General features: G+C 57.5%; 4 protein-coding genes across 4 annotated transcripts; 1 reads left to right on the top strand and 3 right to left on the bottom strand.

Annotated features, from left to right (window-relative positions):
- Positions 1 to 149: 149 nt before the first annotated feature.
- On the bottom strand, positions 150 to 1,454 carry ATEG_08960 (putative RAS small monomeric GTPase; the record flags this gene model as incomplete). Its single annotated transcript, XM_001217545.1, has 4 exons — positions 150 to 241; positions 428 to 610; positions 658 to 1,092; positions 1,397 to 1,454. The coding sequence occupies 4 exons, from the start codon at positions 1,452 to 1,454 to the stop codon at positions 150 to 152; spliced, it is 768 nt and encodes a 255-aa protein (XP_001217546.1).
- A 1,312-nt stretch (positions 1,455 to 2,766) lies between these two features.
- On the top strand, positions 2,767 to 5,403 carry lreA (GATA transcription factor LreA; the record flags this gene model as incomplete). The annotated part of the gene is made up of 4 exons (XM_001217544.1): positions 2,767 to 3,436; positions 3,484 to 3,578; positions 3,625 to 4,063; positions 4,112 to 5,403. The coding sequence occupies 4 exons, from the start codon at positions 2,767 to 2,769 to the stop codon at positions 5,401 to 5,403; spliced, it is 2,496 nt and encodes an 831-aa protein (XP_001217545.1).
- A 1,431-nt stretch (positions 5,404 to 6,834) lies between these two features.
- On the bottom strand, positions 6,835 to 11,273 carry ATEG_08958 (uncharacterized protein; the record flags this gene model as incomplete). Its single annotated transcript, XM_001217543.1, has 6 exons — positions 6,835 to 7,746; positions 7,794 to 8,120; positions 8,561 to 9,820; positions 9,852 to 10,063; positions 10,115 to 10,910; positions 11,139 to 11,273. 6 exons carry the CDS (start codon positions 11,271 to 11,273, stop codon positions 6,835 to 6,837), a joined length of 3,642 nt encoding a protein of 1,213 aa, XP_001217544.1.
- An 894-nt stretch (positions 11,274 to 12,167) lies between these two features.
- On the bottom strand, positions 12,168 to 14,291 carry ATEG_08957 (uncharacterized protein; the record flags this gene model as incomplete). Its single annotated transcript, XM_001217542.1, has 2 exons — positions 12,168 to 13,515; positions 13,639 to 14,291. 2 exons carry the CDS (start codon positions 14,289 to 14,291, stop codon positions 12,168 to 12,170), a joined length of 2,001 nt encoding a protein of 666 aa, XP_001217543.1.
- Positions 14,292 to 14,865: the final 574 nt, after the last annotated feature.

Genomic DNA, 14,865 nt, shown 5'->3' with positions numbered 1-14,865 from the left:
GCCGAACACGAGGGTTCTGAGTACAGAGTACGGAGTACAGAGTATTGTACAGAATATGGCATGATAGCGTCAGTAGACCCACCGTCCGTTGATAAGACTGTCTGGCCGAATCGTGATGATTTCATGGTTATTTGATCTCTCATCATCTATTATTCGGGCTTCGCCCGTAGTGGATGACTTGGAATGATGCGATGTGCGATGCAATATGCAATATGTGATATGTGATATACAATATTATACACTATACACTAATCAGACAGAGGGGTATATGAAACAACAAAGCAAGAGGGAACTCCTCAACAACAACAACACATGCGCCTCCACACGCTCGGACGCGATGCGCCCGGTTTCTCCTGCGCCGATTCGTCGTTTGCCGATTTCTCATCTTCATTCGTCCCGGCCTGACCATCCTTCGTCCGTCGCGCACCTCTCCACATGCGACGCCAACCTCCCGGCGAACGTCTTGTCTCGGTCGCTTTCACCTCGGCCGGTCGACTTCTCGCCTCGCCAGGCGTCTTCGCGGCTGACGACTCCCCCGCAGGACCGTGCGCTGTCGCCCGACCGCTCTGATAATGCAATCGACGCGCCTCCACCACGCGCCGCACCAAGACTAATCCGTCAGTAAACAGCATCTCCAACAGGGACTAAAGAACGCACGGGCAAACGTCTCCTCAATATTCACCATCTCCCGCGCACTCGTCTCCATAAACCCACAACCATGCTGGCGCGCGTACTCCAACCCGTCGCGGGCGGCGATGGCGCGGGCGTCTTTTAAATCGCACTTGTTCCCGGCGATGATCTTGACGGGCGGCGGCATGCCGACGTCCAGCCCGTGCGCGCTGTCGCCGAGCTCCTTGCGCAGCCGGTCGTTGTCCTCGAGGCGCTGCTCGGCCTCGATGTCGATCAGGTCCATGAAGTAGTCGAGGGCGCCGAGACTGGCCGCGTTGGTGATGTCGTAGACGAGCAGGAAGGCGTCCGATTTGAGGGTGGCGGCGGTCCAGAGCCCGCGGTATTCCTCCTGTCCGGCGGTGTCGGTGATGGAGAGGAAGTAGGGGATGCCGTCGATGGTGCGGGTGACGGAGTAGGAGTCTTCTGTAGCGAGTGGATGAGTATGGGGTCGACAGGGGAGGGGAGCGGAAGACGCGTACCGATTGTTGGGTCATATCTGTCGCACGCAGGTAGTTAGCCGAGATGAGCTCACAAGTTTAGAGAATGAATCGAATTAGTGAAAGGAGTTGAGACGCACTCGTGGATCCATTGGCTGCGCACCAGGCGAAGAGTGATGGAGGATTTCCCTGTCAAATGCACGGCATCAGATCAATCCATTCCGCGTTCCGGCCGCGCATTGCTGCAGACACAACGTCGCCGATCAACAGGGGAATCCTGGTTTACGTACCGCATCCGCCATCACCGCAGATGGTGACGGAGATCTTGTTGGGGGCGTCGTCGGCCATGGGGTGCAATCGGGATGAGGAGGAAGAGAGCGACGAACGGGGAGAAGTTCGGACCCAACGGTCGTCAGGGATGATCAGCGGGCGGAGCGAATCAGGACGAGGAATGTTGAGCAGTGGATTCTGTCTGATTCTGTTGATCGTTCGGGTATGGAGGTTATACTCCGGAGTACCGAGATAGAGGACAATGGGGAGTTATCGAAGACGAAGCGAGCATGGCACTAATCATAATATAAGGAAAAGGGGACGTAAGGGTGGGAATTCCCCTGGATGATTAAGTTCTGGCTCGGAGATTTGCCCGATATCTGACACGCGAAATTGATTGATATTGATCTTGATATAGTTTATAGTATATTAAGTACATAGTACCGAGTCTATCTCGCCGTTGAGTTTGTATGGAGTATGGAGTATCTTGATACAATTATCGATTCAGGTACAACGACAAGGCACGTATCTGTCAATCGGATGGTGTGGCCACTTTCTCTGCCATTCAGCGATGATCCTCCGTATATTGGATACCTGAGAAATAAGATTCTGAATACAACCATAACAAATAACTGCCTTGTACCTAGTACTCTACCTAATACTGCTTGCATGCTCCATCCATTGACCCACGTGACCGTACCTGAACCGCGAGAGAGGTACCTCTGCAGCCAATTTGGCGGGGAGAATACATCCCCAGGTGTGGCAACCTCACCACCCTCATCATCCCTGTCTTCGTCTTCTCTCTCTTCTTCTCTTTTCTCTTTCTCTTCTCTTCTCTCTTCCTCTCTTTATTCATCTCTTCTCCTTGACACCTTGACAAATCTCCTCTCTGACATCCCTCCCCCTGTGATCCATCACATTCTCTCCTCCTCCCACCCCACCATCGTGCGTTAGACACATCAGCTTCCCCGTGATTGGCATATCCCGTGGCGGTCCAATCCTCGTATATCTATCAATCCAGACCATGGTTCTCCAATTCATTCGCCGTCTCTGCTGCCCCTAATTCTCTGGCTCGGCGCTCTCCGTCGTACCTGGCCCTTGTCGACATATCCCGTCTGTCTTAGCGGTCGATGACATCTCGCCGTCGTATATTAACCGGGCCACCGTCGATTCTCCGCACGACCAGCGCCATACTGACTTCTCTCCACCATCGCTCCCGGACTCAAAAACTCGCCATTCGCACCGTCTCCGTTCTTCCGTCCTATTAAACCACGGGGAATCCGGTTTTCTTCCCTGATTGTTGCATGAACCCCGTTCGCTAGCTCTCTGTGATCTCGTCGATGCGCTCCCCTCATTGGTCGGGGGGCTCGAATCACTCGATCGGTCTGGCATGGAAGGCTTTGGCGATGGTTTCTATGACGCTCAATATGCGATCCCACCACACTCGACTCAGCCCTCGGACGACAATCATGGGCCGATGATCTCCTACGTCTCCTCGGGCTCTCTGCCCCCTGGCAATTATTCTTATTTACCCCCCGGCACCCCGTTTATGATCCCATCCCACCCGACCGACCTGTCGTCCTTTCCCCAACTTCCCCAAACATACCCTTCACACTCCGCCCCCATGGGAGATCGCGCCTCCAATCCCCTGTTTGACTATGATCCTCTCTCTCTGACCGGCGATGCCATGTCCGTGGGCATGGACCACGGCAATACCTTTGTATACGACCCCGCCAACTTCCCATCGCCCGGTCTCTCCATGCAACATCGTGTGGATGACAATGCCGCGCCACAGCACACCTTGGAGTCGCAGTCGATGGCGCTCGCCCATCACACGACCTACTCGAACCTGCAATCCGGCCAGCCGGCGTCCAGTCTCTACTGGGGGATGGGCGAGCCGTCCCAACCGCAGTCGGACATGGTGGATGGACCATCCCAGATGACGCAGCCAGATGCCGCACCCTCGCGTCGACAGCCCCAGGAGGCCCAGGCCTTCCCCCAACCGCCACCGGGGTACACTCATCGGTACATCCAGCCCAAAGGACCGGCTCCAACCAAGGGTGAGCGAGTAGCACCATCACACGAGACCACCGCTAATAGAATCCAGGAGCGCTTCCCTCCGGGGCCAAAGACGCTACCGGGGTGGATTCCCAGTATGCCAGCATCTACTCCAGTAGCGGGTTCGATATGATGGGTGTTTTGGTAGGTCGTTGAGCTTCCTTCCTCGACCGCTTGTTGATCCTTCTAGGCGCAAGTCGTCTCCAGACCGAACCCCAAGATCAACATCGGCGCCGTCGATCTCTCGTGCGCCTTCGTCCTGTGTGACATCACCAAAGAGGACCATCCCATTGTGTACGTCTCCGAGGCGTTTGAGCGGCTGACGGGATATACCGAAGACGAGATCCTCGGCAAGAATTGTCGCTTCCTGCAAGGTCCCGATGGAGTGGTTCATCAAGGCATGCGACGGACCTTTGTCGACCAGCAAACCGCGTTTCGGCTGCGATCGACCATTGAAGAACGGACGGAGATCCAAGCAAGTCTGATCAACTACCGTAAAGGAGGACAGCCGTTCATGAATCTGATCACGATGATTCCTGTTCGGTGGAACTCGGCCGACTACCGGTTCTACGTTGGGTTCCAGGTCGACCTGGTGGAGAAGCCCGACGCCGTCACCCGGAGGAATCCAGGTATGCACCTATAGAAGCCACCCTACTGCGGCGACTGACACATATCAGATGGCACCTACATCGTCAACTACCAGCGGAGCAAGCTCCCCCGTTACGTCGTCCCCCCGGAGGAGGTCTATCGCATGCGCCCTGACCTCGTGCCCCAGTTCAACCCGGCCCAAGTCTCGATCATTCTAGGCAACCTGCGCGGCCCCAACCCGACCTACCGAACATACTTGGATCGCGTCCTGGCGGACAATACGGGTGACGTGCTTCACGTCCTCTCCTTCGAAGGCGAATTCCTCTACCTCTCGCCGTCCTGTCGAGCGATGCTCGAGTATGATTCCGCCGAATTGATCGGCAAGACGCTGTCGACCATCTGCCACCCCAGCGACATTGGCCCGGTGATTCGAGATCTCCGCGCCTGCACCAACTCCGACCCGATCACTGTGTTGTATCGGATCCGGCGCAAGCACAGCGGCTATGTCTGGTTTGAAAGCCGCGGTGCGTGGCATATCGGCGAGCGCGGCCGACAGCATATGGTGCTCGTGGGACGGACGCGGTCGGTGTACTGTCTGGACCAGGTGGCGAAGATCCGACAGCGTGACGGCATGGCCGAGAACGATCTGTGGGCGAAACTGTCGCTGTCCGGGATCATTCTCTTCATCTCGTCCAAGGCGCGGCCCGTGCTGGGCCGTCCCGCGGACGATCTCATCGGCAAGGGGATCCAAGAGCTGGTGGATCTGCGTGCCGAGGCGCAGCAGGCGCTGGAAGCGGCGCGCACCGGACGCGAGACCACGTTCACGCACCGCATCCGCCACAAGAAGGGACACATGCTGCCGGCGCGGACGACGCTGTTCCCTGGCGACACCAAAGAGGGCGTGCGACCGTCCTTCTTGGTGGCGCAGTTGTGCTTCCCGCGCTCGCCGCAGGGCACGCCCACCAGCGACGACTCCAGCACGGTGCGTATGTCCGAGTCGGACCGCAACAACAGCCAGAGCTCAGACGAGTTGATCACCTCCGGGTGCAGCCGGCTCCCCAGCGGCAACGACTACGTGCCGACACTGCGGACGCCGCGGCCACTCTTCCCGGAGCTCCATCCCACGCGCGGGTCGAGCTGGCAGGTGGAGCTGCGCGATCTGGAGAAACAGAACCGGGGCCTGGCGGACGAGCTGCAGCGGCTGCTCGCACGACGGAAGAAGCGCAAGCGCAAGCTGACGTCGACGCTGGTGGAGAAGGTCTGCGCGATGTGTCAGACGCGCAAGACGCCCGAATGGCGCCGCGGGCCCAGCGGGAACCGCGATCTCTGCAACAGCTGCGGATTGCGATGGGCGAAGCAAGTCCGCGCAGGACGGAGTTGATCTAGCTTTGATGTACGAGGCGTATAGGTTGGTTTCTGCGTTTAGGTTCAGGTTCAGGTTCAGTTTGATCAGGCTCCAAGTTGGGTTTTGCCATAGCGCCTATGTACACTAGTCCTATCGTACAGTCCGTCTTTCCAAAAGCAAAAAGCATAGTCTCTTCTATCATGCAGCATGCAACCACTTCTCTAGCCACCGTCTCTCCTCCCGTTCCGCATCCCACCCCTCCAGCCCCTCCGCAACTCCCACGCCCCCGCGCTCCTCCACCGCAATCGTCACCTCCGCCGCCTCCATCGCACCCACACCACCACACCCCCGAATCAACCCATCATCCACCTCCAGATACTCCACATACCTCCGCAGACGCGCCCGATACACCGGCGCAAGCACGTTCACCCTCCTCTTCCCGCCGATCCCAAAAACAGCACACGCGCGCATCACCTCCTCCACCGACGCCCGCTCCACCCACTCCGCCCTGCTCAGCCCACGCAACAGCGCCACCTCCGCCGCCATCCCGGGATCACTCACCGACCCCGTCTGTGCAGCCAGCGCCGCCCGCTTCTCGACCACCCGCTTCCGCCGCGCCTTCGCTATCTGCCCCGGCACCCGACACGTCAGCGGGGTAACGGCGTTCCCCAGCGCCAGGATCACCAGCGGCGTCATCTCGCCACAGATTATCAGGATCAGCGTGAACGGGATCATGCGGCGCAGGTCGTAGGCGGCGCGCCGGACGAGTTGGAGGTTTGCGCGGCTGAGCTGCGCGGCTGCGACTTTCGCTTTGAAGACGCTCGCTGCCCCTGTCGGGGCATGGGGGTTATCTGCGGCTGCGGCTGCGGCGAGGTCGGCGTTGCGGGGCGGCGAGCTGGGGATGTAGGCGGGTAGACCCAGGGCGCGGCGCAGCGGGATCGAGGCGCGGTAGTTGTGGTAGACGTTTTTGAGGCCGGTTTTGTAGAAGGAAAGGTAGGCGCGGCCGAGGGCGATGTAGCGTTTGAGTTTGGTGGAGGTGTCGGCTGAGGCGGGGAGCGCAGCGGGCAGGTTCAGGTCTGCGGGGCGCGTGCTGGGGGGTGGGTTGAGGTCGTTGGGGAGGGAGGTGGTTGCTGTTGAGGTTGTGGATGGAACGCGTGTGGACGTCGGTGGTTGGGCGGAGGAGGAGGGTCTGCGGTGTGATTTGGCGGAGTAGGGGCGGATTGAGTAGATGGAGAGTGGGAGGAGGAATTGAGGATGAGAGTGCAGGCGTCGGACGCCTAAGGCGATTGGGGGAGGCATTGTTGGTGGTGGATGGTGGAGGTTGTGAAGACGTCGAGATGTTCGGGACATTTAAAATTAGTGCTGCCTCAGGCAGAAGCTGACTACATCGTATGGAGTACATACTATTACCCAATCTGAGGATGCACTCCACACACCATTATCATTATCACAGGCTCATCTACTTCGTCAATACAAATCGACCTCCATGGCAATCGCACTGTCCGACACAAATCCCGACACAAATAGCAACGCCTTCCCCTTGCTCTCCCCCGGCACCAGCACCGCGGAACTGGCACTCCGGATCATCGTCCCATCATCCTCCACCAACAACTTCGTCTCCCACTCGCCTGACCGTCCCCGCCGTGTATACCACACCATGGCGCCGTCCCGACCCTGCGGATCAGCATGGGTGTGGGTGATGTCGATGGCGCGGCGCAGGCCTGCCTGGACATAGCCGCTGGCGTCATCACCCTCGGTGGCATGCGGGTCCGCGTAGAAACTCGGGTTGTCGATGGTGCTGTCGTACCGGAATTCATCGACGACCTCGAGAGCATCCGAGTCCTGGACACGCCGCGCACGGTACATGGTGCCGCCGACGGCGCTGCAGATGAGGATCTCGTCCGGGGACTGGCCGTGGCCCAGGCCGTTGTTGTTGTGCAGGCCGGTCAGGGCGGTGGTAGCGTGGACCTTGTCGCCATCAAGCTGCAGATGGATGATATTGGACCAGCGCGCGGCGGGAACAAGGTCCTCAAAGGCACGTTTGAGGCCCTCGCGGTAGAAGTGGTCGTTCGTGACGTAGACCGAGGTCGGAGACTCGGCGTACAGGTCGTTCGGAGTGACGACGAGAGGGTGGAAGATGGAACGGATGTGGCGGACAGAGGAAGACCCCAGGACGTGGTGGAAGAGCTCGATCTGCGAGCGTGCCTTAGATATGTCCATGCTGGGTGTCGCTGTGTCGAAATACTCCGGGTTGGAGAGGTGGTTGACCGCGAAGATGTAGAGGGCGCCGGAGCGCTCTGGGTCGTCCACGATATCGATCCCATGAGTGACAAAAGGCCCAGAGAAGTTCTCAAACGCCAAACGCGTCGATTTCATCGTCTACAGGTGGTTAGTTGGTTGGCGTCCCTTCCCGGGGTGAGATGTACCTTCGGGTTGATGACATGAATTGATCCCGCCGAGGTTGCCGGTCCCTGGAGATTAGCCAGCCCAGGATACCATTTGAACCGGGGCTGGACTGAATCCTCGCATGCCGTGAAGATCTGCCCGGACCCCTCATGGTAGTGCAGGTCCTCGCATTGCATGGTATCGGGGATCTCCTGGAACGAATGCTTCACTCCCATTGCGTCTGACTTGCGCCACACGCCCAGGACGGTGAGCTCGCGCGACACCGGACCATAGAGAGTGGCCACCAGCACGGCGAGGAGGGCGAGATTCATCAAGACGCCCATGTTATCAGTAGTGGTGGACTGTTTCTGTTAAATGGAAGGGATAGAGAAGGAAGCAGAGTCAGTTGAATCAAGCAGTCAGTAGAGCAGAACCTACCGACAGTCTCGGTTACTCCGCAGACGTCGAGTGGAGACGAAGTCGATCATTCGCCAGACGGGGTATGTGTCGATGAAACTGGGGAATAACCTCGGATGTCGGTGCGCCAGGCAGAAACAATGACGACGACCAGAAACTACTCGGAGGACAGTCCCGTAGGAATCCAAAAAGGCCAGAGCATCCGATTGACGTAACTAGGCAAAACGTACACGACATGCTCCACAATCTCAGCAAATGCTTCCCCGTCCGTAAAATCCAGAATTAAGGGCAAATTGGTCCGTCCATCACTGTTCCTAAATGCAATCCCCGAGTCGGTCGCTGATTTTCACGCCATGTCAAACTCTCTTCCCGTCGTAAATTAGTTGCGTACAGATCGGGCGTCCATGTATTCCTGGTCACTGGCATCCAGGATATCGTATTCCTCATCGGTCAGGAATCCGGCCTCGGTATCATCGTCTCCGAGCGTCAGGCTCTCCACGTCTTCCAAAATATCCTGGTCGGACGAGTTGGTCACGGACGGGGCGGGCGCTGTAGTCGCTGCCTCGTGGGTGCTCGCAGCCGGGGACTCCTTCTCCAGCTTCGGGAAGATCATCTGGCTGCCGGTGGTCTCAGTCTCAGGGGCGGATCTCTCCGACTCACCCTCAACCGGCGGCACGTCTTCTCGGACGCGGATATCACACCACAACCGGTGACCAAACGGAGTGCCATCCGCCAGCTTCAGGCGCCAGTAGGAGATGGCGGTGCCCACGCGGCTCGGAGCTTTGAGGACCACCGTGAAGTTGGCGCGCTGGCCCGGCTGCACCGGGTCGGCGAGCTGGTTGCTCTCGGTCGCGTAGTTAACCGAGGAGAGGCTAAGCGGAGTATTCGTATCCACGTTAAACATGGAATCACCGCCAACGAACCGGACGAAAGTGCCGGCGGGCCAGGCAAGCGGACCAGGATTGTAGAGCGTCCAGGTCTGTTCGAACACTTTGTTGGGAGGCATGGCCGTACCGTCCGCGACAGTGTCACGCTCGAAGAGCGCACGATAACTGGCATCTGTAGTATCGGCCGGTTTCTCCGCGACCTTCATTGGCGATTCTGGAGCCGGCGCGGTGGGCTTCTCGGTAGCCTCGACCACTGGAGACTCGACGACAGGTTTAGGCAAGTTCACCCGAGGCGACGGCTTGCTCGACTCCACGGGTGAAGTGCGTTGGACCGGCGAGGGATTCGCCGGCAGATCACCGAACGAGCGGATGGAATCACCCACGGGGTTCGCCTGGATCGTGCTGACGCTCACATTTTGAACCGGAGTCTTGAGCATGATCATCGGATGCGTACGACTGTGCGAGTTGGTCGGAAGCGCCTCACACTTGGCGCAGAAATCTGTGTCGTAGCAGATGGAGCACTTGTAGCGGACGCCAATGATGTAACTGGGGAACGGCTTGTCTTTGCAGAGAGGACCGTCGCAGTAGATACCGGCGTGAACCTCGCGGTGCTGGGGCGGGTCGGCAATAGGGCCATACAGAGGGACGAACCGATGTCCGGGGTGAGTCTGCGCAGCCTTCTGATGGCACTCTGCACAGTAGTCCCAGTCGGGGCAGGACAGACACTTGTGACGTACGCCGGTGATACGCTGAGAAGTCAGCATCTGATTGGTTGGTGGACAGAGGTAAGCTTACCTTTTCACAACCGTCACAAATTGCCGAGTGCTGTCTGTTGCGGCCCGCCTTGCAACGCGACAACACCAGACTCTTCAAAGAGAACTCCTGGTCTCGAATCAGAGTGAATGTATGAGCGGGGTGGTGGCCGTGGGTGTTGTTGAGAATGCAGGTGGTGCAAAGGTCGTAGTCCTCGCAGTCGACACACGTGACCATCTTGGTTTCGTCATATTCTATAGGGAAGTTAGCGAAATCCCAGTGTACGTAATGACACATGGACATACCACGGAGGCAGCCATTGCAGATTCTCTCCTCAGTAGGGTCGGCCGGTGCTGGTGCTGGTGCTGGTGCTGGTGCTGGTGCCGGTGCCTCCCGGGCCACATAAGGTGCTGGCGACGTCGGGGGTGCCATGGGAGCGGGAGTCGGGACCTCTGAAATGAGATCGGTCTGTTTCTGCTCAGGCTCCGTGGCGCGGGCCTTGCGAGGAGCCACCGTTTCGGTGGTGCTGTTGGTAACAATGCCGTCGGTGACGACCCGCTTGATTAACCAGTGCTCGTCATCCAAGCACGTAGCGCCGGACTGAACACAAGGGAGACACAGGTCATAGTCACCGTTCTCACAGATGCTGCAGTGATAGTGTTCGTTGGGAATCGATCGACCGCACTGGTTGCAGTCGATACAGAAGATGCCGGTGGGCGACGTGTGGGAGACGACTGGGGTGGTGAGGTTGTCGGGAACGAACTCCCGATAGGACGTCGACGGATTGCACCAATGCGCGGGGTTGGGAGCGTCGACCATGGGTTGATCGGTGGAAAGGGGAGAGCTCAAGACGGTCTCGAGATAGTTGCACCTTTCCGTGGGGACGAGGGGTTCCGGAAGTTCTTCGGGCTGGGAGGGGGTAGGTTGTTCATTCAACTGGATGACTCTAATCCGAAGCTTCAACTTGGCCTTGGCAGCGCGATAGAGTTGTTTGTAGACAGCGGAGTTGTCGGCGTCGAGACGGACGTAACAGCCGGCGCTGTCGGAGTAGCGTTCAAAGATGACGTTAACATCTGCGGGAATGCCAAGAAGTTGGCGGAGCTACGGACGTTAGTACGTTGGAATGATGTGTGGGATGTGAGAATAAGGAGAGACGGAGAATAGAGTGAGGGGGAGCATCTTCCAGATATCAATACGTCATTCCCATAAGCCAACGTGGGATGGCTGAAGGATTGATGCCTAGACCATATGGACAGGGATGTGATGGTATGACGGTGGAGGTCATTCCGGTCGGAGCTCGAGTGGAGAACGGGGAGAGTGTCATCATACCTTCTGGGGTAGAACCCGAGCCCCGAGGTCCTTCAGAGGGACCTTGAAGCGACGGTTATTGTCGTTGTAGAGAAGCTTGAGGGTGATGAGAGTATTGGGGTCCACCGAGACCACTGCGGGAGTGGAGGATGACATGACGATGCGGTCGGTGGACGATGGAGTGATAGTCCCGGAAGGGATGAGGAGTGGAGCTCCCGCGAGGAGTACCTCAGAAACTAATCAAGATGAGATGGTGGATAGGATGTCCGAGATGGGGACGAGATGGGGGATTTGATGAGAAGAGAGAGTGAGAGGATGGAGAGAAGGGAAGTAGATGAGAAGAGAAGAAGAGGAGAGGAGGAGGAGGAGGAAGAGGAGAAAGACGGTGACTGCCTGGCAGGTAGGTCATCTGCTTCCGTATCCGTATTACCGGCGGTAAGGCTGGAAGTGGCTGCATTCGGCGGTGTACATCATTACAGATGACTAATGGCGTCATCATCCTGCTTCCTCTGTACAGTCCGTAGTTAAGTACTACAGGTAGGTACTAGGGAGGGAGGTGCTACCATTCTTAGTAGTATGTTTATCACCATGAGCATGTAGAGATCTTTTCGATAGAGATCCTTCCCCAATACACCCCTCCAGCGTTCGTCGTCCATCCCCTCCCGGCTAATCAAAGTGATGGTATCCTTACAATCAAGACGCAAACAAATCAACCCAGAAAACAGTCAGGAATCATAAGAAGCCCAATCAGAACTCGCTAGTACTATGCATCGAATCAAATCTACCCCAGAAACGGCCACAACAGAGGGCGGCATGGCGGACAACACCGTATCCGGGAGGCGAACGAGAGAACAAACCACGAAAGAACGACGCAACAATCATGCACAGTATGAGGGAACGAGAGTTCGTCAAGAAGGATGCAACGAGACATCGCCGGCAAAAAGAGACCATTAGTAATGAAATCGGAAGGAGGAAAGGAAATACTCCGTAACGGAAAAAGCAAGACGGGATCCCTGCGTCGTCAGGGAAGGACCATGCAATCGAATAACCTCATTGCGCGGGGTAGTAGACACCTCCCTGGGGCCCTTGCGGGGGCGGGTAGTAATACGCCGCCCCAGGAGGCGTCATCATACCCCCCATGCCCATCACCCCGCCCGGTCCCGGTGCGCCTGTCCCAGGCACCCCATAAGGCGAACCCGGATACATTTGCATAGCATCGTAGAAATACACCGTACCACCAGCCTCGTGGGCAACCGTGCCCGACTGGGAGGTCTGTTCCGTTGAGGGCGGGGCGCCTGCTACCACGTATGGAACCTGCCCGGAGCCATACGGTGGCACCCCGGCGTTATAAGCGGGGTATTCGGGCCCCGACCCAGGATAGTAGGCACCGCCAGGAGGATATGCCGCCGGGTAGTACGGTGGAATGGGCTGGAAGCCGTAGGGTTGAAACGGTTGCGCGTGGATCGCACGTTCGGGAATGTGCGACAGTGGCGTCACCGAGGAGTGCGTGGAAGGAGGATGAGTATCCGTGACGTGCACGGATCCGTTTGCATGGACCGGCACCTGGTGATGGAACGGCTGTTCTTGCTGAGGCTGGGGTGGGTTGAACGGGAACGCGGCCGGTGTTTCGATATCGGCAACAGAAACCGCCTTCTGCGGTCGCGGTTGATGCATCGGAATGGGTGCCGGGCGGCTCTCTCGATAGGCAGGGTGCAGTGGGGGCGGCGGAAGAGACGCAGGGACAGCAGTGGGCGGCATGCCTGGACCAGCAGGGAGAGGACGAGGAGGAGGGAGGCGAACGACGGGTTTGTTGTCGGTGGGCATCATCGCCGGCCGGGAGACAACCGCAGCAGCTGGTGAGTGATATCCTTCTTGTGGAATAGCCTTTCCGAGTGACGACCGTCGACTCACAACACTAGGCGTGTATGACGAAGCAGCGTAAACGCTCGGACGCCGACCGCCATAGAATCCCCCGCGACCGCGGCCACGATAGGCCTGCTGATTGGGTCGTAGCGCTCGGGGAATGAAGATAAACGAGCGCTCGAGGGCTGGGAAGATATACCGTGGCGCTTGTCCCGGGAGAGAGATCCGAACCGGTTTGTCACGACGTAAGGGTGGGCGATGCTGGGGGAGACGTGTGTGTTGCTTTTTCAACGCCTGGAAGGAGGCTGGCTGAGCCATGCCGGGTAGGAGGACGACTACAGGCACATTTCCAAGGACTGTCGTACTGGAGAGCGATCGATTGGGAGGTGACGTTCTGGGAGCGGTGGGAACCTGCTTTGGAGGGTTGTTGAAGGTGGAGGTCGGTGTCGGCTTGACGGTAGGAGGGTCATCCCCGGCAACCGTTTCGTGGAGATCATGCGTCCAGACACCTTCGCTAGCAGGCTTTGCGGTGTCCCTGATAAACGTTAGATTGTGTTATAGCCAAACGAAAGACAATGCGGAAGGGATGATGAACAACAAAAAACAAAGGAGCGACAATGGCCCATGTAATGTATTGACAGGGAGGGATGTGTCATACCTTCGTATAGTGCCATCCACGATGAGTCCATACGGTCTCGACTTCGTCCTGGAAGACGACTTGTGACCGTTCGATGCGGACTCGGTGGACCGCTTATCGTGAAGAAAGAAGCTCCCCCGAGTGGGAACGACCGCGGGATTCTCGTCCCTGTCCTTCGGCCCTTTCTCTGGCTCCCGACGCTTCCTGTCTGCAACAGTATCTCTCTTGGGTTCCGTCGGTGGTGCAGACGGCGTCCTGCCCGTTGGGAGCCCTGAAGTACCCTTCAGATCATCGAAGTGGAGTTCGGTGACCTCGTTCGTGTCCGCAATCTTCATCCCATTCATCATGGCCTCGGTGTCCGACATGGCCGTGGTGGCCTGGGGACGTTTCCCTGGCGAGCTTGAATGGCGACCCGACTGCTGGGAGTTTGTATCGGACCGTCGACCGTTGACTTGATGCCCATTGGTGGTATTCCCCGGCCCAGACGTCGACACCTCATCATCGCTTTCATCACTCCCTTCACCGTCGGCGTCATCGTCATCCTGATGCGTGACGCCGGAACCCTCGCTCAGCGAGTCATCCTCCAGTTCTCCGTCTATTGAGCCTTCGTCCTCGCCTTCCTCATCCCTTCTCCGTCGCCGACTGGCGCCGATGTTAACCCGCCGGAGTGCCATTTCGGGTGGGTAAATTCGTGAATCTAGGGTCGAGTTGAGAAACGAAGAGGGGGAATAGAATTAAATAAGGAGAGATATAGAATCCGAAATCGTGTAGTCGTTTTGTAAAAAAGCAGGATAACAGAGGGAGGAAGGGGAAGCTTTTGCCAGGTACGAAAGAGAAGCAAGTGGGAGGACCTGGGGTGGTCTCAACCGAGAGAACGGCAACAAATTAACAATATATCAGAGAAGAGAAGAAGAGAATCATGAATTCAGAAGAAAGAAAGAAGCACCTCGCAAACGAGGGCGAGAGGAAGAGGTAGGCTGAATGGATGAGAGTGAGTGAGGAGAAAGAGAAGCGTTGAGTCGAGGATGGAAGTGCAAGAGCCATGACATCTCGGTCCATGTCAACCGCCCCAATCGGGTTTAGGGTGGCCCAGACACCTCAGCATTCTAGACCATTATTCATCTATCAGTGTAGATAGTAGTTAACTACCTAGCTATGTATTATGTTTCCCTACATCATCTCACTAACAGAAAATCTCATCGGCAGAGTTATTAGAGAAGAACTACCAGTCTCCTGACTACAGACTGA

The sequence above is a fragment of the Aspergillus terreus genome, genomic scaffold, assembly GCF_000149615.1.
Source record: "Aspergillus terreus NIH2624 scaffold_13 genomic scaffold, whole genome shotgun sequence".
In the NCBI taxonomy this organism is placed as follows: domain Eukaryota; kingdom Fungi; phylum Ascomycota; class Eurotiomycetes; order Eurotiales; family Aspergillaceae; genus Aspergillus; species Aspergillus terreus.
This window is presented reverse-complemented; position numbering and strand designations above follow the sequence as displayed.